The sequence below is a fragment of the Aphelocoma coerulescens genome, chromosome 3, assembly GCF_041296385.1.
Source record: "Aphelocoma coerulescens isolate FSJ_1873_10779 chromosome 3, UR_Acoe_1.0, whole genome shotgun sequence".
NCBI classification, from domain to species: Eukaryota; Metazoa; Chordata; class Aves; order Passeriformes; family Corvidae; genus Aphelocoma; species Aphelocoma coerulescens.
In genome coordinates this window covers 111,981,843-112,007,052 of record NC_091016.1, presented here as the reverse complement: position 1 = coordinate 112,007,052, position 25,210 = coordinate 111,981,843, and the positions used below count along the sequence as shown (strand labels likewise).

The following is a 25,210-nucleotide window of genomic DNA, read 5'->3' as shown; positions in this document are numbered from 1 at the left end:
TGCTTTCTGTTGCTTTACTCCCCATCTACAGCACATCCCAGCAGATGGGGGAAACAGAGGCAGCGTGGCTTGGTCTCTCATGGCAGCAGCTGGTGCTGTCTGTGTGTTCTGCACAGTCAGCAGATGAGGCAACTGGCGGGAAAATGGGCAGCGGCTGCAGGGAGGGCAACAGCCAGAGCCAGCAGCCTCCCTCCAGCCAGCCAGCAGCCATTCTCTGCTGACCAATGGCCCACACTTAGGTGAGCAGTGGGCAGAAGAGGAATGTTTATACTCTGTGTCATAGCATCCCTTCTTATTTTGTCACTTTGATAGGCTTTGAGAATGCCAGAAGTTCAGACCTGGACTCCCCTGTAAGGAGGGGCTGCCCAACATGCACCTGCAATAAATTATGTGCTCAACACTGATGCTTGGAGATTTAGATGGAAAAAAGTCCCTCCCAATAGTAGCACCACAGATTTTTACAGGAGCCTTATCAATATGTTTCAGTCTTTCCAGGACTGACTGATGTCAGGGCAAGTGGGAAGCATGGACAAACAGTTTCCTTCTTTGTGTACTGCTCTCCCAGTACACATTTTGCCAGCCTAATCAGATGGAGATAAACACCTTGCAATAGACTGTGCCACTGACGTCAGCTTTTGTGTGCTTGGAATGATGTCAGCAGCAGCTTTGCAATGCTTTAACCTCCTGAGCAGAAATAAGCACAGTAGCAACTAACCTATTACCTATTCCACAAGCTGCCACACCAAGGTTATTTCCTTTTGCCCTACTGGCTACAGATGCTGGGTGAAGGAGGCAGGAAAATCAGAACAATGGGATCTACTCCTGTATCGAGCCAGTTTTTGAGAGGAGTCTAAACAAATTTAAATTGAGTAATATAAAGAATAAATGACACCTCTCGGCACAGAAGTCAGCCCTATCTAGGTCCTTAAGAAACAGATTCTGCTCATTTGTATCAGCGCAAATAATATCAAATTAATTTCTCAGAATTTATACTACCATCACTGTAAATGTAATTTTCCACACATTTGCATGCACTCACCAATACACATAAAACTTTACAAGTCAAATACGGCCGAGAGTTTCAAACTTGTATAGAGGCCTCTGGCAAGGCATCTCTAGAGGATCAAAATTTCACTCTAATAGCCTACATTTGTTTAATTCAGGTGTCAAAAAAGCCAAAATGGAGGCATGGAAACTGGTATCAAGAACATAACTGTTAAAAAGATTGGGAAAAGCAAATGTCAGTGGCAGAACTGGCCTGATTTAAAGGTTTTTTTGGTTTCTTGTTTGGGTTTTCTTAAGAAATTTTCCTCAGCTGTTTCTCCTGTTCCAGGGGAATTACACCATATTACAGGTCATTTATACCCCACTTTTCTTACACTTTGATTTCAGTTTGTCTCATTGTGTTACTAATTTTCAACATTTGCTTCTACTGAAAGACTAGGAAAGTTACAAGCTAGTTAAGTTGTTAGCTAGACTGTCACTTATTAAATTAGCAAGTTTTTCATAGAAATCTTAGCCAAAATTTTAAGAATAAAGAACTGATTATTACTAATTCTTTTGGTATGCATTATGCTATTAGTCACAGAGCTCACTCATACATTTCCAAATTTCAACACAATCATTTCAGGATGAAGAGTATTATTTTTTTCCCTTCTTAATAATTTTTCCTTGGCATCACGTTTCATCCCCTTCCTCTCCAATTGCCAGGAAAGTGCAGTTTGGGATTCAAGAGTCTTGGGTTGGGCTTTTTTAGTTTTTTTCTTTCCAGAAACACAAGTTTACCAAGGTTATTTCATCTACAAGAGAATGCGTTTTTAATTGACTTGTTTATCTCCCTAACACATGCACACCTCAGCAAGGCTAAGGGATCAGGTTATATGACATCATGGTGCCAAAGGAGTAATTGTCACTTGTTTGTGCAGTCCTGAAGAAAAGCCTGTAGCTTGAAATCACACACAGTGCTGCACCAACAGAATATATTTTGCAGTGAATAAAACCCCAAAGTTTTTTTTCAGCTGGGAGGGGTAGAGGAGAAGGAGGGGCTGGAGGGCTTCCGAAGCCTGCCATGGGGTCATATTCTATGAAACAGTTTTGTTTGTAGACATGGCTCTTCACCCTGCACAGTTGTGAGATGATCATCCTTTTCCCCAGGACTGAGGCAACTAAGACTATCTGACAGTCTGCTCAGCAAAATCCTGAATCCCACTGCAGTTGCTACCCAAACTGAGGGTTGAGCAGCACTAAGAAAGCTGTCTCAAGCATTTCTGCAGCAAGCAGTGCTATACCTGTGTACTTGACTAGAAGTGCCCATGAAGCAGAAATAAAAAAAAAAAAAAGAGCCAGGAGTCAGAATCACAAATCCCCCTCTTGGGTTTAGATTTAGGAACAAGGAAGCTCCAAAAACAAGATGCCCTTCAGCATTTTACAAAACTGACTTCAGCTGCCAAAGGATTCCTCTGCAGCAAAACCAAGAAAGCTTTATCCTCGAATAAAAAATTCACTGCAAATGAGCAATCATTAGTCAGCTGCATTTTCCGTATAATTACTGGCAGTGAAAAAGCAAGCATGCAGGTTGCTGAAAAATAAGGTCTAACTACTTCCACCCAAACAGAACAGAAGCTGTTCACAGAAGTTTTAGTGGGGGAGATGGAAATCCTCAGTGCTCCCCTTCTCTCTCTGACTGATTACAATCTGGTTTTATTCTATAAAGCACATTTATTGTGGGAGTTTGATTTGAAAGAATTTCAAGTAATTTAAACTTTGGCTGCAGGCATACAGATCATTTAAAAACTGATCTTTAAGTGTTTCTACATGTTAATAACATTTCTGGTTGGTGCTATAATCAACAGTTTTAATTCTCAACCTACCGGCTCAAACACATGCCAGGAATTACCTAGGATGAAATCATGTAGTTCACAATTAGGCAGGCTGATAGTAAACCCCGTGCTAGCAGTTTTGGTGCAATAATCTTTATTTTGTAATGGGGAGTCTTGAGGCTGAGGGGTTTCTTAAAGGGTGACTGTCAGCCACCTATAGCTTTTTCAAACTACAGAGGTGCTGAAAAGAGCCTGCACTGTGGTTCAAATCAAAGCCTAGTTCAAACTCTTTTTAATAGACGAGGATTCATTTGTCCTGCCTCACGTTCACAAAGCACCTTATTACCCCACATGCTCTTATATATGATGTCACTACCTGCATCTGTTAATTATTAAGGTGAATGACAGAAACAGAACCTGGCCTTAAATAAAAGACATGAAATCAGGAGGTGCTAATTCAGATCTACCCTGTCTGGAACTGAGGTGCAAATGCAAGATGCACATTGCCCTGGGATTTTGGAAAGTGCAAATTCCAGCTCACTCCATTTTGGTAACTCTCTTCATCAGCCAAAGAGCCTCCCACCACCAAAGTTCTCACCACATTTCAATACCCTTCTAAAAAAAGTAAATGGGCTTGGTAAGAGGCAGGGACAAGCCAAAAGAAAATAAAATAAAAGCCAGTTTTATTAATAGCAAATGGTAAAATTTTTGATGAAAAGGGTTACAGTGTTACCTTGTAAATAAATGTAAGTGCTAAGTTTTCTCAGCTCATGGGACTGGCAAGAGCTTGTCAGCAAGACAAAAAATACCAGCTGAATGATCCTAACGGAGCAAACTCTTGCAGCACCTCAGACATTCAGTAAGAATACTGTTCACCACTGAAGTTTAGTTAAATATGCACAATTTTATTTATTGAAGAGATTAGGACAAAAACATGAAACCAAATACATGACAAAGCACCAGAGGCAGTAAAACCCCACCATGCACATCACCAATCTTTCCTCCTATAAGGTACTTATAAAATAAAAAAAAGTCCTTCTTGACACAGCACCATCTTCAGAGTGTAAAAACATTACTCCTTTATATTCTTAGTTACCAAAATAGAACCAAGGCAGGTCAGCTGCAGCTAGCTTTGTCTCTTGATAAAGAACTGTGAAACATCCTCTTGAGAGTGGGACCATAACTTTCCTGCAAGGCAGGCAAATAGCATCCATACGTCAAATGCCAAGTAGCTGTACGCACATGCCACATACTATAATTAAGCACAAATTCAAGTAACATTTACATACTACAGAGTCCACATGTACCTACCCAAAAAACATGACCACTTCACAAAACGTATACAGGCAGTAATATCAGAACAACTGAGGTACTGGAAACACAAATATTTATGCCAAGAGATTTCAATATCATACAGCAATATAAAAGCAGTAATAAAAACATTTGCCAGTCTAAATCAAATAAAGCTATCTAGAAAAAAAAAAAAGAAGCTAAATAAAAAGTTATTTAGGGACAGAAATACCTGAACAGAAAAGAAGTGTGTTAACTACAGCATGTAACATGTCATCCCAAGTCAACCCGTAATTGAAGTACTGGCTTAATATATCACTACTGTGACATTTTCTTCAATAAATAGAATAAGTCTTGACAATACAAAAGGTGCATATTACTGTGTATGTTTCAAGAGGAATATCTGTAATATAAATGTTCAGCTTATTAATACCCTCTTACTTCTTAGTCTGGACATAAACAAAAATCAAAACCAAACAATTCTTTTCCCAAGTTTAAAGGAATTCAAAGAAAAAACCCAGAATACTCTTCCTCAATAATAAAGAGCCCTCTATTTACACATGGGCCAGTCAGTAAAGAAGAGATTGGTTCTCAGATGAAGACACCGTTAAGGGCTTTCTGCCTTCTCTAGTCATATACGTGCAGCATGGCAGATATGGAAGCCAGTATCTCATATCTTTAAAAAAAAATTATACAGTTTTCTTCTTTTCTTTTTTCCCCCCCATTATAGCAGTAATGCATCTGGAAGTTCGAGTTATAATAGCTTCCTGCAACAAACCATTTGACAGAAAACAGAACAGCCTGTTAAATGACAGTTACTTCCCCTTAAGGGAACAAAGCATTAAAATGTCATTTCCTGACAAGAATATTAAGTAGTTTATTTAGAAGAAATGACTTGAAAATAGCTATCAAGAGACATGAACTGAAATTTTGCTTGTTTTTAGCACCCACTTTTCATGTCCATCTTTGTGCACCTAATTTTTTTCTTATATTAATCCCATTAATTATTAGACATCTGATTAAAAAAGTTAGCCAATTGTATTTTCCCTGAATAATGGCTGAAGTTAAATATCTAACAGTGCGATGCCAAGATGTGAGCTGAGGCAAAAGTTTCTATTTGTTGTGAATTACCACTGTTTTTAATGAAACAGAAACAGGAGTGATACAGCTGCACCAGAATTGGCATGTGCAGTCTCCTTGGCTCCAAAAAGGTGAGAAGCTACAATTGCTCCATGCTGCCTTTTCTCCTCCAAATCAATCTAACCTGATAGCAAGCTCCCCCCGCCCCCCCAGTCTGTCCCCATGCTACATTTGTTATATTAGCTCCTTGTGGAGGTTCCTTCTCAATCCGAGGACCTCTGAGTGTCTTTTGCTACCAAGCTAGGCTGATGCAGGATGTGATTGAACGCGGTCAGGAAGGGCTCCTTCATGTGTCCATCTCCAGGTTGTGTACCTTCTGAACACCAGTCTTTGTGCTCAGTTAAAGAATGGGTCCAAGTCTTCTTCCATGTTGACATCAGGCACCAGCTGATCTGATACTTCCTTAGCACCATATCCTGAATTCGATACATTAAAATCTGTAGAAAACCATGGATGGTCCAGAATTTCCTGTGAAGTCAGCCTTTCTGATGGCTCTCGACGCAGTATGCTACGTATGAGGCATTTTGCCTTAGGGGATAGAGTTTCTGGAATGTTAAACTGCCCACGACGGATCTTGCTGAAGAGGGAACTAGGCTCAATGTCATGGAAAGGATAGCGTCCAACTAGCATGGTATAAAGCATGACACCTAGACTCCATACGTCCGCTGCTTTGCCAGAGTAGCTGCCATTTGTGTTCAAGATCTCTGGACTCACATAGGCTGGGCATCCATGCTTATCAGAAAGAGAGTCATCATTTCCTCTTAAAATATAAGCATCTTCTAGGCTTTCCAATTTCACTCTAGTCCTGCGGGCAAAAAAAAAAAAAAACAACACAAGGTAAGCAAACATCAAACACAAATTCTGGCTGTTGCAATTACATGGTTGTAATAGTCATACTCTACAAAATTTGACAACTGCAGAAGTGAATCAGTTTCAAATCCCACTTGCAGCAGTTGTAACAGATAATTGATATTGTCTCTTCCATACTGGTTAGAGATATTAGAGACATATAGGGAATACTATCACACAGACAGATACAAGATTTCAAATACAGTTATGTCCAGTAAAGTCATTAAAAAGTTTATCTCTTAAAAAGAGAAAAGGAAGTGCCATATTCATGCTTTTGACTAATTTTACATAGACATGTTTTCCAAAAGGAGACATAAACCTCAAGATCTTTTCTGTGCTGGCTGCACTCTAATGTACCCACGCAGGATTCATGCCCAAATACAAACTCAGTCCTAACTACACAAGGTTATTTTGATACCTTCATGCTGGCAAAGCTGCTTCATACACCTGTAATTCCACAAGGTTTAATAGTAATAAAGTGGTCACTCTGGCCCTAAATGATCCCTCTGACCAACCAACATTTTCCTTTACCCCACTAATTTTAAGAGAAATTAAGGAAGAGCACTTGTAACCGATTTCAGTCTTCCCAAATAGACTTTTGGGCAAAGGGAGACAGGTGAGGTGAAGGCCAAGATTAACAGCAAGCTTATCTACCCAGGCAAGCCAGAGGAGCTCCTCGCACTGGAATGAACAGAGAAGCTGGCAAAGGAGTTGCAGAGATGACAGGGATGCCTTATCTAGATTGCAAACTCCTGCTGCCTGCAAAGCACTGTGAACTTGTCATTGTGCTGCAGTAATTATCTCTGCAAGAGAATTTTCTTCCCTTATGGATATCACACCGGAGCAGAAAAAATGATGCAGAGCTGCTTGTCATAGCACTAGATGAACATAACCTTTCTTTCCATTCAATTCTCACTGCTAGGCTCCATATCTATATTTAAAAATCTCTCCCTGTTGGAGGTATCCAAAGGATTACCAAGTAACCTTTAGACTATTTCCCAGCAAAGGATGGTTTTGAGAACAGAATCACTACAATGCAACAGGGCTTGTCCAGTGCCTTGGGATGGCAGAGTGACCTAGCAGTAGTGCAGACTTTCCTTTCAACAATCTGGGGTCATAACTCAACTTTGGGTATTACTGCCCTCCTCCCTCAACCCCACAGATCTGTTACAATCACTCTCAGCCCTGTGTCATGGCCATGTTCCCATACCACAGACATTCACAGGCAGGGACTGAATTTCATCCCAGAAAGCAGAACTTGCGTCTTTTGACTAAAGCACGTAATTTAACCGGCATTAAAATAGACAAGGAGAGCCTTGTTTCTTAAATGTTTACCAAAGACAACATTGCTTGAGCTTGAGCTGCAAAAGACATCTGGGCCAGCCTTGGCTTAGATTTAGTTCCAGGGCAGCTCAACCCTATCTTCTTTGAACCAACAGAAGAGCATTTTACTCTGCAGAGTACTCCAGAGGCAACTGTGCCATAAACTTTCATGACACTTGGACCTTTTCAACAGCTAGATACGTTTACTAGCAGAGGTGAAAGCTCCTCTGGCAACGTGGCCCAAATGAGGAAGTCATAAATACAGAACTCCGAATACCTGGCTCCCAAGCACAGTGTGTCAGGGCAGCTCCTTCTCTCCTAAAATAGGCCAGTGTTTGCTCCTCCAGTTCGGTTCTGATGAGCTTGGCTCAACAGACCTGCTTCCTCATTAATTCCCACTGCCAGTCTAACAGTACTTCTGGCCATGGACAACCCTCTCATTAGCACTCAAACAATACTTTACAACAGCAGTGCCTCACACAGGAAGTAAGCTGCAAGGAGAAACTGAACTACAGTTACCAAGACCACAGAAATTTCCCTCTGTACACAAAGCAGAGGGTCCACAACAGGAGAGTGACTTGAGAAGAGTCCTTTCACAGTGCTCAGCTTTGACACATTCCAGCACCTGCACAGCATAGGGAGAGCAGCAAGGAGAAACGCCCAGAGGGAAAAAACATGCCAAAGAGGGCAGAGAACAGAGAAGAGGAAATGAAAGGGAAGGCAGGGACATGAGTTGTGGTTCCATTCACATTGCCCACCTCAGTTTTTCCATAGAAAAGCATGTGTAGCAATAAAACAGTGAGGCCAGCTACTCAAACATGCATTAAGTCACTGAACTGCCAGACAGGAAAGCATCAACTCACTCCTGCTAACTAACAGAAGCAGAACACACACACAGGGAGTGGGGCAGAGCAGGCTATTTATAAACAACTTCCAGGAGGGAATTCACCCCCCCACACACACACTTGCCTGCCATCCCAGCGTCAACAGCACAGGGAAATGTTGTTTACTTTCCTATCCTATTTTACATTTCTGGAAGTTGCCAAAGACTTTAGAAAAACAGTTCAATAAGAAGCTTTTATATTACATAAAATTATTGGAATTCCCTAATCTCTCATTTCCTGCAACGGACACAGTACAAAACCACAGAGAGCAGACTGCAAGGTGTGTCAAAAATTCGTATTTTTTCCAAGAGAAGAAATAGCTTCTTGATAATAAAACAGAAGCAGCACACAAAAGCCATGCCCCCGTCTTGCTTTCCTTGCAAGGTGCTGCAGCCTCCACACGATACAGCGGGTTTTGTTTAAGCAAGCAAATGGAACAACAGCTGGCCCTTATCTGCCTGCTCCTCTGTAAGCTGTGGGCAAATGACGAAAACACTCAAACCGGGTTTTTCATGCTGCTAAGCTGAAAGGCTTTGAGGAAACAAAAGGTCCCAAATTAAACAAAAACACAACCTTCAGTCCTCTTCCTCCAGGTCAGCCCCCAAACCCTCACAACCAGGAACACCCTTGTGTGCAAGGTGCAAGTGGTGAAATGGCTCCTCTGCAAGCAGGCAGCATTCCCGCAGCACCGGGCACACATTTCTCTGGCAGACTGCAGGGCCTGCATCCCCTGAGCATGCACTGCCAGCTGCATGGCCTTAGTATGGCTTTCTCCTGTCCCAGTTACACCCAGACACAACTCGGGTGGTTCCCAGTCTCATTTGTAAAGCCTGGTGTCCTTGCACTAGATGACAACACAGGTTTTCCAACTGTACAGCAAGGAGAGCACAGGAGTACAGGAAGGGCTGTCTGACTGGACACAGCTGGCAATAGAAAGAGCTCACAGGGTGATTTCTGCCAGCACCCCTCACCACCAGCCAGGACTGGGGCTGGGCAGACCCACTGCAGCCCATTTTCAGTGACAGATGACTTCACCCACCTCAGCCTCGCAGACGGAACGCAGTCTGTGCAGTGCTACCACTGGGTATTGCACAGGTGTACATGGCAACTCTCGCTCCCCTTTCATCAGTCAGTTCACGTCTTTTCAGGCAATCAAAAAGGAACAGCCTGGCTCAGGAGCTGCTATTTCCCAGTGCACAGCACCCCATCCCTGTCAGAAACAGCTTCCAGCTCTGTTGGTCTTCCCTTCCTCCGCATTTCAAGCATTGCCTAAAAGAGCTCTGTTTTCTGCAAGAGAGTTTTTTGGGTTCGTTTTTTGGGGTTTTTTTGGGAGGGGACAGCAGGCAGGGAGTACGGAGAGGAATGGGAAAAAGGGGAGTCAAGGTCTAAATACACAGAAATGCAGAGACACACCGAATGAGAAGCAATCTCTCTCTCCCCCACACTCTCTCTCTCAGAAAGCACTGAAATCAAATACCCAGGAAAAGGAATAAAAGCCAACAACAACAAACAGACCCTGAAAACTACAAGTCGATTCTGAGAATACAGAACCTCCACACTAAAGGGCGGGGAGTGCATCCAACTGCAGAGTAACTGGACAACCTGAAATTTGACATTTGTTAAGGCAAAACCAAACATGAGATGTCAAATCATAATCAACTTTGAAGTGCCTCCCATCACAGAGAAGAAAAAGGAAAAGCAAAAATAATTCTCTAAAAACCTCTTATTCTCTAAATAATTAACTCACATCAGTCAACTAAAGGATCCCCACAAGAGAAAAAAGTTTTCCAAAAGCACCAGCATTTGAGCTCGACAAACAGTTGCAATAAAATTAATCCCTGAAGTTCAAATGTAAGCTACTGTCACAGCCGGATGAGAATCACTTTATACACATACTGTAGGGCAACAAAGATTTTGCCAACACTTACGTAATTACAATACATAATTTCAAGTTTTAATGCAGACCCCAAATAAGCACTTGGAAAAAGAGCATTATGAGTCTATCAGATCATTGATAAAACACTGCATTAGTTTAATGCATTAAAAAAAAAATACAGCCCTGAATCATGGCTATGTAAAAAGGGGAAGCTATTCTGCCTATGAATGCTTTCCCATTACTGGTGAATGAAACCACAGAAGTGCAATCAGAGGGCAGCAGCAGCAGCACTCGGACGGGAAATGCGTCTTTGTCCCCATAGAAACCGTCAGGGAAACCCATGAAAAACAATACCACTCTGAGTTTCTTATCAATATGCCATTCATTACTTGACTGCATTCAGACTTTGCTCTTCAGTAATGTAACAAAACCTAATCAATTAAACGTCTTCCAGAAGATTCTTCAGTGCAACCTCCTGAGTTAGCACTCACCTCTGCCTTTCTTGCACATCCCACACTTTTTTCTGACAGATTCCCATTATTCTTCCCTGCAGAGCTTTGGGACTACCAGCAAATTGCTATCCTGCCTTTTGACATCGAAGCCAGGGCTGTTAAGAATCCCACATTCACACTTGCTCTCCAAAAGCAATTTCCATACCAAAATCAGTGGAATTATTCAGAGGGCTCTAAACACATAAGGCAGGAGGAAAAAAAAAATCTAGAACATTTAAAGCAGAGATAACAACTGATAGTCTGAGTGTTTCAGAGGAAAATATCTTCACTGCAGTGAAATAAGCAGTCACTAGTAAAGGAGCTTGCACCTGAAACAATGAAAGCAATTGCCTCTAGTCTGTCCCTAAAGCCATCTGTATGAGAAATAATACCTGAACAACACCTCAGCCACCCTTCCCAGTTTGGGAACACTAACTGCAGACCAGACCCACAATTTTTGCACAGCAACACTCCCCATATGACAGCCAAATAAGCTGCTTTGGGAAGAGACTGAAGGAGCCATCCTGCTATGGACACTCCAGATACACCATCACACCATCCAATTGTTACTTAGGCTGGGTCAAATTAGACGATCCAGATTTACAGGTTCTATGCAGCAGACTCCAGCAATCAGGATACAACCATCACTGCCATCTAAACTGCCATTTTATTAATACAATTGCAGGTAAATATAAAATGGCAATTTCTAAAGGTGCTTCACAATATTCCTCCAACAGTAAAAACTGAAGGCACCCAAGCAATGTTATCTCATATTTCAGTATTACTCTGACTGAGGCCAGGAAAGCCTTTCCCTAGGTAGAGGCACTCAAGCCACTGACTGCCCAGTAGACCAGGGATTGCTCCTATGTGGCCAATAATTTACAGGTCATTTAATCGAGGTCAGTTGCTCACACCCCATCATAAAGATGAGAAGAGCATGCACACAATTAGAGTCACAAAGAGGCAAAAAAAATAAAAGACAAGCTCAACACTGGAAGCAGTTATCTTTCACTAATTGACCTTTTTATTTTTTTAACTAAGGGAATCTCTCCTAAATAATGCAGAAGTAAGCTGCCATCAGGGAGCCAGTGAGACAGGGAAGGCGGTAACGAAACTCCAGGCAGATGATTTGCAGCTTGGTGCAAAGACTCGTTCTGAACTCACAACTACCTGATCTCCTTGGGGGCAGAGAGGCACACAGGAGCAGGGGGGAAATGTTATGCCATCAATTTAAATCCTGCTCCTTTCAGCAGTAGATCCCTTTCCAGTTTGTAACAGCACAGAGCATGGGAGTTCACCACACAACATCCTACACAACTTCGGGGAAGAAAAAAACAAACTCTGCACAAAGGCTGTTAGATAAACAGTCTCTTGCATAATGAAACAGGCTCAAGGATATGTTTCGAAAGACAACTGGGACTTGCAGACAGCACAGGTTTACAGGATGAACCTTGTTCCTAAGGGAAGATTCCCTCACTGGTACTTCCGCACAATAAGGAAGCCTCTAAAAATTACATCTCCCCCACCTTCCTTCACAGAGATGCTAACAGCACAGTCAGCCCTGCCTTCACCCCCTCCTGATGTGCAGTACCTAGCAACTTAGAGCTTTTAACTTGTTTTAAGCTGGTTTGGTTTTTTTTCCTACGGAATTCCACTTAAAAATGCTCTGACTCACCTCCAGGAAGGGCTGGTGCCCCAAAGACCTCAGCTTTACGACACTCAAATACGATTGCTGGAAACAGCCTGTCCTGTATGCCATGTACTTCATTTCTTCCATGCCCCTGTTGCCTAAGCACAAAACATGTTCCCCAGAGAGTAGGTAGGTAGCGATGCATGTGTTGGGGTGCAGGCTGTGAAATCCAATGCAGACCCTTCCACAGAGGAGCTCAGTTACACTACCCTGAGCAATCCATTTTTTTATAAGAATCTGGCTCAGGACAGCTACTTCACCACCTCACTTTTATATTTTTAGATCACACTGATGATCGGATTTTAAAAGGCTGTGCTGTCAACCATATGCTGTGTTCCCCATCTTCTAGAGATCTCTTCATACAATGCATGATAAAGCTCCACAGGGAAAGGAGACCACAATTTTGTTAACATAATTGCATGTTGTTAAAACAGCCCTGCACTTTCTGAGCCTACAGTGGGTACTCAGCATCTCTAAGGCACAGCCATGCCATTATTTCACAACCTTACTGAAAACCTTTTGCTTAGATGTCTACAATCCTGTTTCCAAGCAATACAATCTACCAAAAAAGCAGGTGCTTAAGACTAAATATGCCCCAGGTTAGCTCCTGTTTACAATCTCCTTTATTCTCCCTCCCAAGCCTGAAGTAATCTCCCAGTGTGATAATAAGAACAATTAGAAGAGAAAGCAGCAGAAGAATTTCACTCTCACAATCCACTGTAGCTGTGGGCTAGCTGGGCTCCTGCCTCCCTTCCTCACCCCCAGCACAGACATCCACAGACACTACCCTCAGTCTCCACTCATAAGTCAACATGGACCATTTTGCAGCAAGTTTATGGATGTAGGTTTTGAAGTCTTGGAAAGAACCAGCTGTTGAACTCAATTTGAGATGTCCTAAGACGCATCTACTTCCAGGGACTACAAAGCACATTTCATCAGAGAGATCAATCCCATGATGGGCATCTCAGAAGAGGCACCACCCATGACTGGCATGACAGCCAAAACATACTGCAGCATCCTGCCTGAACAGAGAGAGCGAAGACAAGGCCCTACTATGAGCCACAGACAGTCCAGGGATAAAACCTCCTGCAAACTCCAGCACTGGGTACAACAGCAAAGGTTCTTGACACTCATGGTCTCACTGAAGGGCCTTGAGCTGACTCAAGGTCCACCTGAGTACCCATCCTCATCCCAGGGCCAGCCAGCAGCCAAATCTTCCCTGGCTTTTGCTTTAATTTATAACCTTAGGCGCAACAATTAACCTCTATGACTACCTATGCCCTTAGGGGGAGATTTACACACTTCACAGGGCGGGTGCAATGTTCACTATCTGCAGCCAGCTTCCCTCTTTCCTCCAACTGGGAAGGGCACCACACACCCAACAAATTCAGTGTTGCTCCCAGGAACATGGTGAGAGAACAGAGACTTAGTAACCAAACCACATAAAGGCAAAGGGGGGCATGAACCCTTCTGTGGAAAACAGTTGTGCAACCACTTCATCTTCTACCCTCAGCCTGACAGCAAAGATTTGCTGCCCATGAAGAAATTCACCTTCCTCCCATATTCTAAGAATAATAATTTCTGGTTTGAAATCTGAACTGTGATTCTCCACTACTGAAGAACCAGTGCTCTTTGGCCCTGTGGGCCCATTCAGGGTAGCGTGAAGCGCTTACATGACAAAACAGATGAAGACTGTTTTTATTTACAAATCTTCAGGTACTTTAAGAGCATTCCCATTTTGTTTGATTTTCTTCCACTTTAGGACTCTCTAGGACTTTTTGCATGTTCTCTATGGAACTGTAGGGGTAACAGCAAGTTCTAACACATTGATGAAAAAGATGCTAACCACATTACAATTTGACAAACGCTGGGAGAGAAAAATTACTAACTAAAGAAAATGAAAGGTCGACATGCAAAAAGGTTGGTATATGCATTTGTATTTTTTGTGAGATGACGTTTCTATCATGAGGATTGCAAACCACATAACTCAGTCATGTTAAAGCATCATCCACTCAAAGCTGAGAAATTATAGAGGAAAAAAAATATTCTAAGAGCACCAAGTAAATATCTTATGCTAACACAGGCTTTCTAAATTAGTGTATTGTACTGGCTGCATTCCTCTGGCATAGAGCAAAAAGTGTCAAATCCTATTTATTTTTATAGAGTCCCACCTGCCTCATATTTACTCAAAGAATACAGGAAAATTACAGTATCTAAATACCAAAATTATTTTAATTTTCCCTTCAACAAGTATGATGAACGTACAAGGTCTTTAAGCTTCAAATATTACGACAGCTAATATTTTAATATAATTAAAGGCTTAAAAATGCAGTAAAGAAATTAATAATTCCCTGACAGCAGAAACATTCTTGTATTAAGCAAACCATTGAAACAACCAACACAGAAATGCTTCATTTAATTCTGAGATCTTTCCGATGGCTCTTTCTCAAAGCATCTGCTATGGATCAGACTGATGAACTCCTTTATTAGCTATATACTGTGTGTAGCACTATTTTTAGCACAACCCAAAAAAACCTGCCTGTTCTACAACATCATTATGGGACACCAGCTAGGAGAAGGGCACAGTTGTTCTGCCCAAGGGCCTACTATGAGGCTGTACATGGAAAACAGTAAATACCATGCCACGACCACAGATAAAATACTCAAAAGCAAGAGCCACACAACATCAACCTGGCTATTAATACCTAGGACAAAAAATATTTAGCAACATGGATGAAAGCAGAAAACAGGTAAGACCACGTTTTATTGTAGGTCATCCACTGTTTTGGATTCAAGTTTCATTCTGAAGCGTAAGGACACAGTTATTGAAGTATTCAAGTATCTTAGAGGTACCTTAGAAAGTCTGTTGAGACTCAACATGGTAAGTCAGCGTTGTTTTCCATATTTGCAGTGTTCTGGAAGCCACTGTGCTCATTTAATAGATGTGCTGCTGCTTCCTAACCCAGTCTTACAAAACGTTTCCAGCCATGCTGTAATGTCTTAGAACTTCTGCTGCATCAAAATCAGCTGCAGGTTTATGGAGTTTAACTCTGAAATTTCGATACTACAAGACTGGCTGTTTCACCTGTAGTTTACAAAGGGATCCACAGACACACCTCCCCCTAAAAACCACAACTGCTCTACCTTTTACACAAAACAAAAAACCCATGTTGCAACAGCACGCATCATTTTTATGGAATGAGATTTATCCTATCTTCAAACTCCTGCAGTTCAGGATTTAAAGAAACTATAAATTACCTTGAAACACAGACAAATTGCTTCTGTTTGTTCCCACACTGGAATTCCAAGTTTCATTTCAAGCACTGATGTACATACACACACACCATAGTGTAAGACACGATCGCAGTCTGGCTTTGATTTAGCACATTAAGAGAACACCTCTAGTACCATTAGGGCCCCTACAAAATGCTCAGTGCTACCAGCCTACAACAATACTTTATTCCACCTTCTTACCTCCCAGCTCATTACAAACATCCCAATGCACTGTGATTTGCAACATCCAAGTAACAGGCATTTTTAGCAGGGACATCAGTTGAAGCAAAGAGCACTCATGGTGCTGCTAGATTAGGAGCTCCACCTTTGCAAATTCCAGCTGTAATTTAGGTAATGGGAATGGGGTAAAAAAGAGTCTCAACACTGTATGCACCCACTTGCAGAACTTCAGCAGCTCTGTTTTCCTATTGAACTACCAGAACCTCATTAGGATTAATGGAAGAAAATGTACTAAGAAATGCTTTAATTGATTTTCTTTTTTAAACAAATGGAACTGCTTCCATCTAACCTTCACATTTCCCTTTGGCTCCTCCAGTCTGGCAGCTCTCAGCTAACAGCAGACAATCATCTTACTAAAAAAAAATAAAACCAGCAAGTTTTCCATTCATGTGTTGCCTGCATGCTGGATATCCCATCTTTGCTTCTACCAAAATAAAAGCCATGAGAGTCTTCAAGAAGAGGAAGATTCAAAGTGGTAGGTACTTAAAATGAATTACAGAAAAACAGCCTTGAAGAAATAGGAGAAGAACTACTAAGAAAGAGCTCCACTGAAGAACAGGTGATGCACAGAAGCAGAGTTCACACACATTTCTCAAAACATCATTTTTATCTCTTCTCTCCCTCTTTGGTTCATTATGAGTACGAAAAAGCAAGGGATGGTGCAGCATCCATCTGCCAGGCACTGCTGCTGAAGGCAGCTCCTCAAGGACTGCTCGGCACACAGGCATCCTCAGCAGCAGCCTCAGACAAATGGGAGCTCAGAGGGGTGCAAGCAACACACAAACACCTCTGTGAACTCAGGAGGACCAGGAAGATTTTTCAGTTCTAAATATAGCAGCAGATTGAAAGTGATGACTGATTACAGTATGATGATCAGAGGATGTGAAAAAAGGCAGTCACTGCTGTTTCATTCTATTTCTATCTCAAATTATTTCATCTCTGTTTACTTAGCAGAGAAAGGATTACAATACCTTCCTACTTACAAACCAACATTATATCCAGAAGAAAACCGCATTATGATTATCTTAAAAATAACCAGCAAGTCCTATTTGACCTTTAAAGTGAATTATTGTATAATTAGAAGACAATGCTCAAAAGTGAGTAACAGTGTCATTTTGCAGACAACAGCTAAGTTAAAAACATTCATAAAAGCCAACACTGCTATTACAGTACACACCACTTTTCTTGGGTGGCTGAAGGATTTGGCCCTGTGCCTCCTGTGTTGCATTCAGTTCCTAGTAAGCAGCAGGGTAGGAGTTCAACAGCATTCAGCACAGGCCTATGTCTGCTCCCACTGCACTGCCTGAGCTCATGCTGCCTTCTCTCAGAGGAGCTTTTCCAAGTTCTGTTCTTCATGCAAAACCCCACAGGTTTACATATATCCCCAGGAAGAAAAATCTACTTTAACATTAGGATGTTATCAGCTAAAACAGAAAACAATCCCCCTTCTCAGCTGTTTTGCACAAGTTTCCTTCTTATCTGCATCAGAGGTGCTACAATGGTGTTTAATTATTAAACTGGGAATAAAAGTTGTGGAAGTGCAGTTTATATCTACCTGCTCTGCATTTCTCTATGACTAGACATTAAGCTAGTTTCATTTTAGGCTTATTTATTTGGAAAGGATGAGAGGGCAATTGGACATTGGGGCTGTGGTAGAAAAATAAAGAACTAAAAAAGCTATCTGCTTTGTGGACAACTGTCTGAACTGAATTAAGAAGTGAAAATACGTATTATTTTTCAGGCTGCAAATAGATTAAAAGGAGAAGCCTATTTTGCAAAACTCAACTTGCAATAAAATTTAAGTAGCGAATATTTAAACGGGATAGATGATCATTTTTATGATGTCATTTTTATTTTAAGACCAGGAACTTCTCTTTCCTGAATGAATTGTGTATTACTTTTTTCTAATTTTTGGATCACCAACTTCCTGAGCCTGTAGAGAACTTCAAGAACTTGTTTCTTGCTTGCAATTCCCCCAAACAGGATTGATATTCACTGGTTATTTTTAACAAAGCTCTCCAGAACATCCATTTCACTCTGCAGCAGTTTAACAAGTTTTCAGACAATTTTTAGGATTTAATTAAAAGGGCTAAACATCTCCCCATCGTCTAGTAAGACAGGAAGAAGCACAAAGGCAGGCTCTGCTACCATTTAGATGGTTTTTGTTTTTTTTTTTTTATGGTCATCTTTCAATTTAATCAGGTGAAAACCTGACATTATTCTGACAGTATTTATTGCTCTTATGTGGAAGTTGCAAATAAATTCATCATTCAAGACAAAGAAGACTGGTAAACACAAGGAAAGAGATAGGAAATTTCCACAGGTACAACAGTATAACTATCGCTCCACATCAGAAAGAACACTTAATCAGTATACCCAGAGCATCCAGTGCTATTTCTTTCCCTGTCTTCCCATACTCCTTCCCCAAATCATTTACACAGGAGGGTGTGTAGGAAGGAGATATTATTAAAAAAAAAAAAAAAGTAGTTCCCCAATTACCACAGCAGCTGATACTACACACAAGCACCCACAGAGCAAGGCAGTTTTAGTCTGAGTACGATTAGTGACCACATTAATAACCTTACAAGCAGCCTCCAGACCCTTTCAGGATGGAAAACAAGATGTCCTCAGAACAGTCCTACAGATAACACTTGACTATTCTTCCTCTTCATGCCTCCTCACTGGAATGAGCCATTTCAGCCCCCAGTTCTCTTTAACACACTGGATCCTCTTTCCTCTTTTAACACCAGCAGCCTTTATGATAGTACAGCTCTTACACCAGACACTCTTTCAGAGCTTTCCTGCAGCAGATGTCTCGCCATGAGGAATGAGAAAACTCCTCTAGGTGGAGATGAAGACGCCAAGCACGGATGCAAACAGTCCTCTACATTTGCTTTACTTTACTCCAAAACCTAAGCCAGAAGATAAAATGGCACATCCACCCCACAATCAGGTTGCAAAGGAGAATAAAGTGCACCACAAACAAATGGTACAGTAATAACAAAGGACACAGTGTCCTGCAACTCCAACTATCTGACCTCAGGCACCCCCAGCCATAAGTGAGGGAGACTCTTACCTTTCTTCATCCTTGAAAATAAACTTTCGCAGCTTGAGATCTCGCAGTACCAGTCCACCATCATGGCAGTGTGCAACAGCAGAAGCTATTTGATAGAAGAGTTTGGCTGCCTCCTCTTCTTTAAGCTTCTTGCAGGTACGAACAAACGAATGCATGTCCCCATAGCTCCTTTCAAAGAACACATACGCTTTTGTCTCCCCAAGAATTATTTCAGTAATTTGGTTGATATTTTTATGCGCAGGCAGACAAAAACATGGTGCTAATAACTCCTGGTAGCAGCCAATATCAAACACCTGCAGGAACAATGACAGTAAAGCCAGAGTTAGTGACATGAAGGACAGTGAAGTCATGGTACATCTGATTCTGCTAACAAAACCATCTCTAAGTACAATTTATGTTGCTGCTAAAAGCTACACCGATGTAAACAGGATGTCACAAGCTCACGGGACTGAGGACAAGACAAAGCAGACTGTACAACCCCACACAGAAGACACACATAACCTTAGCAGGAAAGGCTAGTCTTCAAAACTGGTAGCAAGCATACTTAGATTAGCTAACAGCTGATCAAATCTAGAATGTAATCTAAATTAAACTGTGAAGACCAGTAATGTATAAGGGCAATACTCAGAAGGAAACGTGTTTATCTTCTATTTTCCATCCAAATAAACTTATAAAAAATACAGCCAGTAGCTTTGTATTGAGAGAAGCTGTCACATTAAATCCACCCTGATACACATGCCTGACTCTTCTAATTTTATTAACCCATTAAAGCCTTAAGGATTTTCAGGCTTAAAGTATCATCTATTGCTATTCCTATTTACTTCCTGCCTTTCTTTCATCTCTGAAAAACAGCAAAGTCACTTTCACTTTCCAAGTCTCAGTTCCACAATGGCTGTTTATAAGATCAGAAGGGAAATAGCTCTGCCTGTTGGAGCACAGACAAACACCCTTCAAAAGGCAAAGACAAAACCACCCTGAACTCTCTGCATTTCAATCAAGTGCTCCATTAAAAGCAAAGTGTCCCTTTACTACTAAGTATGTTATCACTGATCTTATGAATGAGCTGTAAGAACTAAAAAAGCTGCTGGGAAACCCAAATATAAAAAGTTACTATAATCTAGTGATGACGAATGAATCAGTATTTGAGTCAATTGAGAAAAGACCACATTACAAGAAAATGAAAGACTTCATTGAGAATAACTGAAGTCAGTGTGTGCTGAAAGAGACTATGAGCTAAGTATTGATAGGAGTGATTTTTAATTATACCTGCTGCAGAGGACTACGAAGCAAGGATTAGCGTTTCCACCAGCATAAAAATTCGATTAATATGTAGCTTACTTGTGGGTGTTCTGTTACTTTGGTAAAAACAATTTAAGGTAGTCATGTGTCCTTTGAACAAAATATAAAAATGAAGAACTGGTCTAGTTCTCTAACCACTGTTTTAAACTTCAATTGTTTTTTTCTTTTCTGTATTCTAGCATTTGTGTTCTGATAGTGGATATTTGTATCCTCTCTGAGAAGCAAACCTCTCCCTGCTTTCTCTAAAGCTTTAAAAATTGAGTGAAAAAGATACAGTTCAATCAAAATTTACCTGAGGCTTCAAAACCCGCATCATTTAATGCTTCAGAGCACAATCCTAATAAAGTCCTTCCACAGAAAAGAACCCAAATCCCAAGAAACTGGGACACCCCCTCCTCACCCACTCCCTTTTTTCTCATCCCATACCTGCGTTGCCATATCCTGGCACAGGGAAAAACAACCTTAAAGGCAGACTGCCAAACAGACCCAGCACATTTTACAGGGGGAGGATTAGCACCGAGGCATTCTGGTGACATGGTGCACCAGGGAAGCAGAACCAGGGCAGGGAGGAGGTGTTGCTAAAATCCCTGGTGTGCAATTCATTCCAGAGAATTCATTGATATTTGGATCTCAAAACTTGTAACTACTACATTGTAAGTGAATGGCTCTTCTACAAGCAGCTACTTGTAGAAGAAATAAAATTTAAAATAAAATTTAAGCAGGAATATTCATGTAGCTCAAACCCTCATGTGAAAAAATGTCTTTCCAGAATTCTCTCCTAAACCAGATTATCATAATGTAAATTAGTTACATTTTATGGTTCTCAGACTATGTTAAATAAGTAGTTCTGGATATGTACCAGTACTGTGTTTGAAAGGGGGTAAATAGGAAGCACTATCATCCTGCTACAGTCTCAAATACCTTCTATAAAGGGCTTCTTTGTATCCCAGCTTTTAAGATCCCTGGCCTCAATTCAGCAAATGTCCAATAAGCTGCAGTTTGATTTAGTTCTCGCTGGGAATTGGAAGTGAGAAGTTACCATTGTTTGGATGCCACAGAGCCTTGAAGCAAATAACAGGATCTGTACAGTCGGTGGGTGCAGCCAAATGAATCTTGAGAATCATCAGTATGTGTCTGTTATCCAGCCCAGTGTTTCTGCAAGCAATCTCTAAGAGCATCTTCAGTAAGATACCAGAGAGCAGGTCTCTTTGCCGGAAGGCTACTTGACAAACAGTTGTCATGATACTGCAGGCATTTTAAAGCGCACATTAAATTAAGCTGAGTTCAGGACTGACAACTCCATACTCACAAACTAGCAATCCAGGCTAAGATCATATTTTTGGAGCACAGCTAGTAGTGCCTCGCACATATGGAAAAACTGATACTATTCAAATGTCAGGATCAGCTCAAAAACATACAGCTTAAATGGAAGGGGAAAAAAAATAACAGCCCAGTCTCTGTGAGCTGCAGTTATACTGCTCATACTGTTATCAAAACAGTGCCTTAATCCTGCAAACCAAATAGGAAACAAAGAAGCGCATAGCCCTGGCTTTACCACTTGCTATGCAACTTCACCTAGAATTTCATGCAGAGCAGCAGCTTTGTGGGATCTGTTTATTTCATGAAAAGATGGCCATGTCCTAGAGTGCAGCACTGCACTACTGCATCGAGCTGGGCTTTCATTCTCGAAATTCTCATGTTCTGTTTCAGTTTAGTAACAAAGCATCCAGTTCAGCATGCAATATTAGTTCTTTGCAAAGCCATGGGCCTTTTTTCCCCTAAATAATCACATGAAGTCCTAGGCTGCCTTAATTTCAGATTTTATAACTCAATCAGTAAGCACATTTAAATTGCCCTCTGAACTCCAATCTTCACAAATAGCAAGGAGGACCAATTATTTTCACTTCTCTGCTACAGCCTAGTCCATAACTTTTTATGAATCAAGTATGAGAAAGTATGGAACAGTCAGCAACACTATTATTAATCCCTGGAATACTAGTAAGCTATAATACATTTACTTTTCCATCTAGAAATTTGCCAAATGGCATAATTCCATGTTTTGGGAATAACACAAACACTGCAGCATGTGTTGCAAGGTTGCAATTTGCTACGTAGTTACAAAAACTACTACTGGGTACTGCTTCAGTTTGCTGGACATAAGTCTGTCTCACTACAGACAATGAGAATCGCAATTTGGGAACAAAGGATAATATTCCCTCAGCTCAAAAGGAGAAAAACATCCCTCCACAGATGTGCACGCATGTGGATTTCTTTTTCCCACAGCTCACCTTTTAATAGTAGGAGAAAATTGGAAGGAGGCAGAGAAAAGCCGGCAGGCTACAAAGAGTGGGATAGCTATTCTGTCTGCACTTCTAAAAACCGTAGGTGTGCAGGTTTTATTCTTGTTCAGTTGGGCAATGGGGGAGGATGCTGTTTGCAAACAACCTCCACCGTGAGGGAGCTCAGGCTGATTAATTAGATGTGCTTCTTGTTTTTAAATCACTTTTAAGACAAAGCTGGTGGCAGTCGGCCCCCATCCCCTGCTTCTCCATCCTCTTCCGTACCCCAACGCACAGAATTGGGGGCAGTAAAAATCGAGGAAGCCAGCAGGTCCCAACACCTGAAAATGAGCTGGGGATTCCCTACTCCATTTTGAAAAGTGAGAGTGGGAAGATGAGGCTTTCTCCTGGTCTGAACTCACGTTAAAACCTACTTCAAGAACGGCTCTTTCCAGAACAATATCCCCCTGCCAACAGAAGGCAGACCTGGCACCGGGCCACCGGCTAAAACGTGGCCATTGTCTGGAGAGAGGGAAAAGTTACAGGATGCGCCTTTAATCCTGTCTCCCCGCCTTTTGTTTCTCCACTGTTCAATAAATGAGGTACACGGCCGTGCTCGCCCTCCTGCAAGACACGGGAAACCCAGGCACGATAGGGGAGAACCCGGGGTGGGGGAGAATAAGGAGAAGCATTACCTTGCAAACCAGCTCCTCGCCGCTGTGCAGATGTACGGCTCGGAAAACGTGGTCTCCCTCGAGAGGCTCCAACAATAAGTATTTCCCGATGCAAGAAACGCAATGCGACAAGTTCGGAGTCTCCGGCGGGCTCGGCGAGCCTAGATTCGGGCTAAAACTCTGGCTTGGCTCGATGGACCGTATGGACGAGAGCTCTTCAAAATCCTGGGTTTTATTCCGCGGTCTCCCATATCGTGCTATCGTGATAGGGGTTGACCTTTGTATGTTCATGAGTATGGAGAAGACCAGCCGAGACGCTACACCGGAGCCCTGGCGTGGAGCGCGGTCCCTCGCCCGTCCAGCTGCGGCTGCCTTTGTGTGGCGGGGGGGGCGGGAGCGGGAGCGCGGCGGCGGCGGGCGACCAGCCTCAGCGCCGCGTCCTGGGCACAGGGAGAGAGCGCTCAGCCCGCGGCCCTTTGTTCCCGCCGCCGGCCGGGCGCGCAGCGGCGCGGAGCAGCGCGGCGGCGGGGCAGCGGCGCCCGGGGCTGGGGAGCCGAGGAGCGGGCGGCGGCGCGGCCAGGGCTGGGCGGCCGCCGCTCCCGCGGGGCGCGCAGCGCGGGCGGCAACAAAAGGTCGGTAACGCGGTGTGCGCAGCGGGACCGTCCTTCCGCTCCCCTACGGCCCGGCAGCGCCGCGCTGCCGCGGCCCGGCTGTAGATGGCGCGGGAGCCTCGCCGCTAGCGCCCGGGGCGCTCCGAGAATGCCCCGCGAAAACAGCGAGGGAGCATTTAACTTGGGGCCGACAAAGGAGTGGGACCGCGGCGGGAGGCTCGGGGGAGCCGCACCGGCACCAGGGGAGCGCGGCGGAGCGCGGGGCAGCGTGCACCGCTCCGCGCTGGCGGAAAGGAACGTGCTGTCGTTGTCGCGACAGAACAAAAAGTGCAACCAGGGAACAGAGAGCGCTCCTACGCTCCCCCTGCACAGAGGATTTGTGAGCGGGGGCTCGTTGCCTTCGCCGCGTTTAATGGAGTTCACGCACAAAGAAAAGAAAAACCGGCGCGGCGAGAAGGGGCCGAGTTCTTACTGCAGGGGCTGGGAGGGCGATAAGCGGAAGGCCATAGGGGGCATTCAAGTGGAATCGCTTAAAAGAATAAATGCAGGGAGCAAATTTTGTTTGATTATATATTTTTTTTTTCCCTTGGGAATAGGACAAGGGGAGCAGAGGGGTAGCCGCGTCGCTCCCCTCCACCGAGGCACCGTCTCCCCCCGGCGTATCAGTAACTACTTACGTGGCGGGGACGCTGGCTGCCTCCGTGCTCGCTGCCGGCCGCCGCACGCCCGCACGGTGCCCAGCGCGCAGCCCGACTGCCCCGCCGCCGCCGCCCGCCCCGGCCCGGCCCGGCCCGGCCCCACCGCCCACTGCGCCGCGCCCCGCCCCGGCCGCCCCGCCCCGGCCCGCCCCGCCGCCTCCCCCCGCGCCGGCCGCGCTCGGGGTAAACAAGGTGAGACGTCCTTCCGCAGCCGTGCCGAGCCGTGCCGAGCCGTGCCGGGGGCTCGGGGGCGGCCCGCCGGGTCGGGGCCCCGAGGGTGTGCCGGTGTGCGCCGGTGTGCCTGTGTGTCCACCAGTGTGAGCAGCTCTGTGCCGCGGTGGGATGCTGGCCGCGGCTCCCCGGCTGACGGAGCTCCGGCAGGTCCAGCCTCTCGGGGGATTGCCCTTGCGGCTGGGGGTGAGATGTTGTTATTAATTTTAATATCAAATAAAATTATTATTATTAACAATAATAGTAATAATAATGGCTTAAGCGCCCCTAAGAGCAGAGTCCGCCCTGCTGCCGGGCCCGGGGCCGGTGCGGTATCGCATGTGCTGGCCGGCTTTTTTTCTCAATGAAGCAATCGTTTTTTTCCGGGCAGCGCGGGGCCCCGCATACTTAGGGGAGTACAAGCAGTTGTACCCCGGTGCTGTCGGGTGGGAGGAGTTCTCCCGGCTCCAGACTTGTCTTAATCCGTC

General features: G+C 43.5%; 1 protein-coding gene across 1 annotated transcript; it reads right to left on the bottom strand.

Moving 5' to 3' along the window:
- Positions 1-3,703: 3,703 nt before the first annotated feature.
- On the bottom strand, positions 3,704-24,561 carry TRIB2 (tribbles pseudokinase 2). The gene is made up of 4 exons (XM_069011612.1): positions 24,492-24,561; positions 23,225-23,643; positions 18,952-19,244; positions 3,704-6,054 (listed from the first exon to the last, which is right to left on the bottom strand). The coding sequence occupies exons 2-4, from the start codon at positions 23,492-23,494 to the stop codon at positions 5,586-5,588; spliced, it is 1,032 nt and encodes a 343-aa protein (XP_068867713.1). The 5' UTR covers positions 23,495-23,643; positions 24,492-24,561; the 3' UTR covers positions 3,704-5,585.
- Positions 24,562-25,210: the final 649 nt, after the last annotated feature.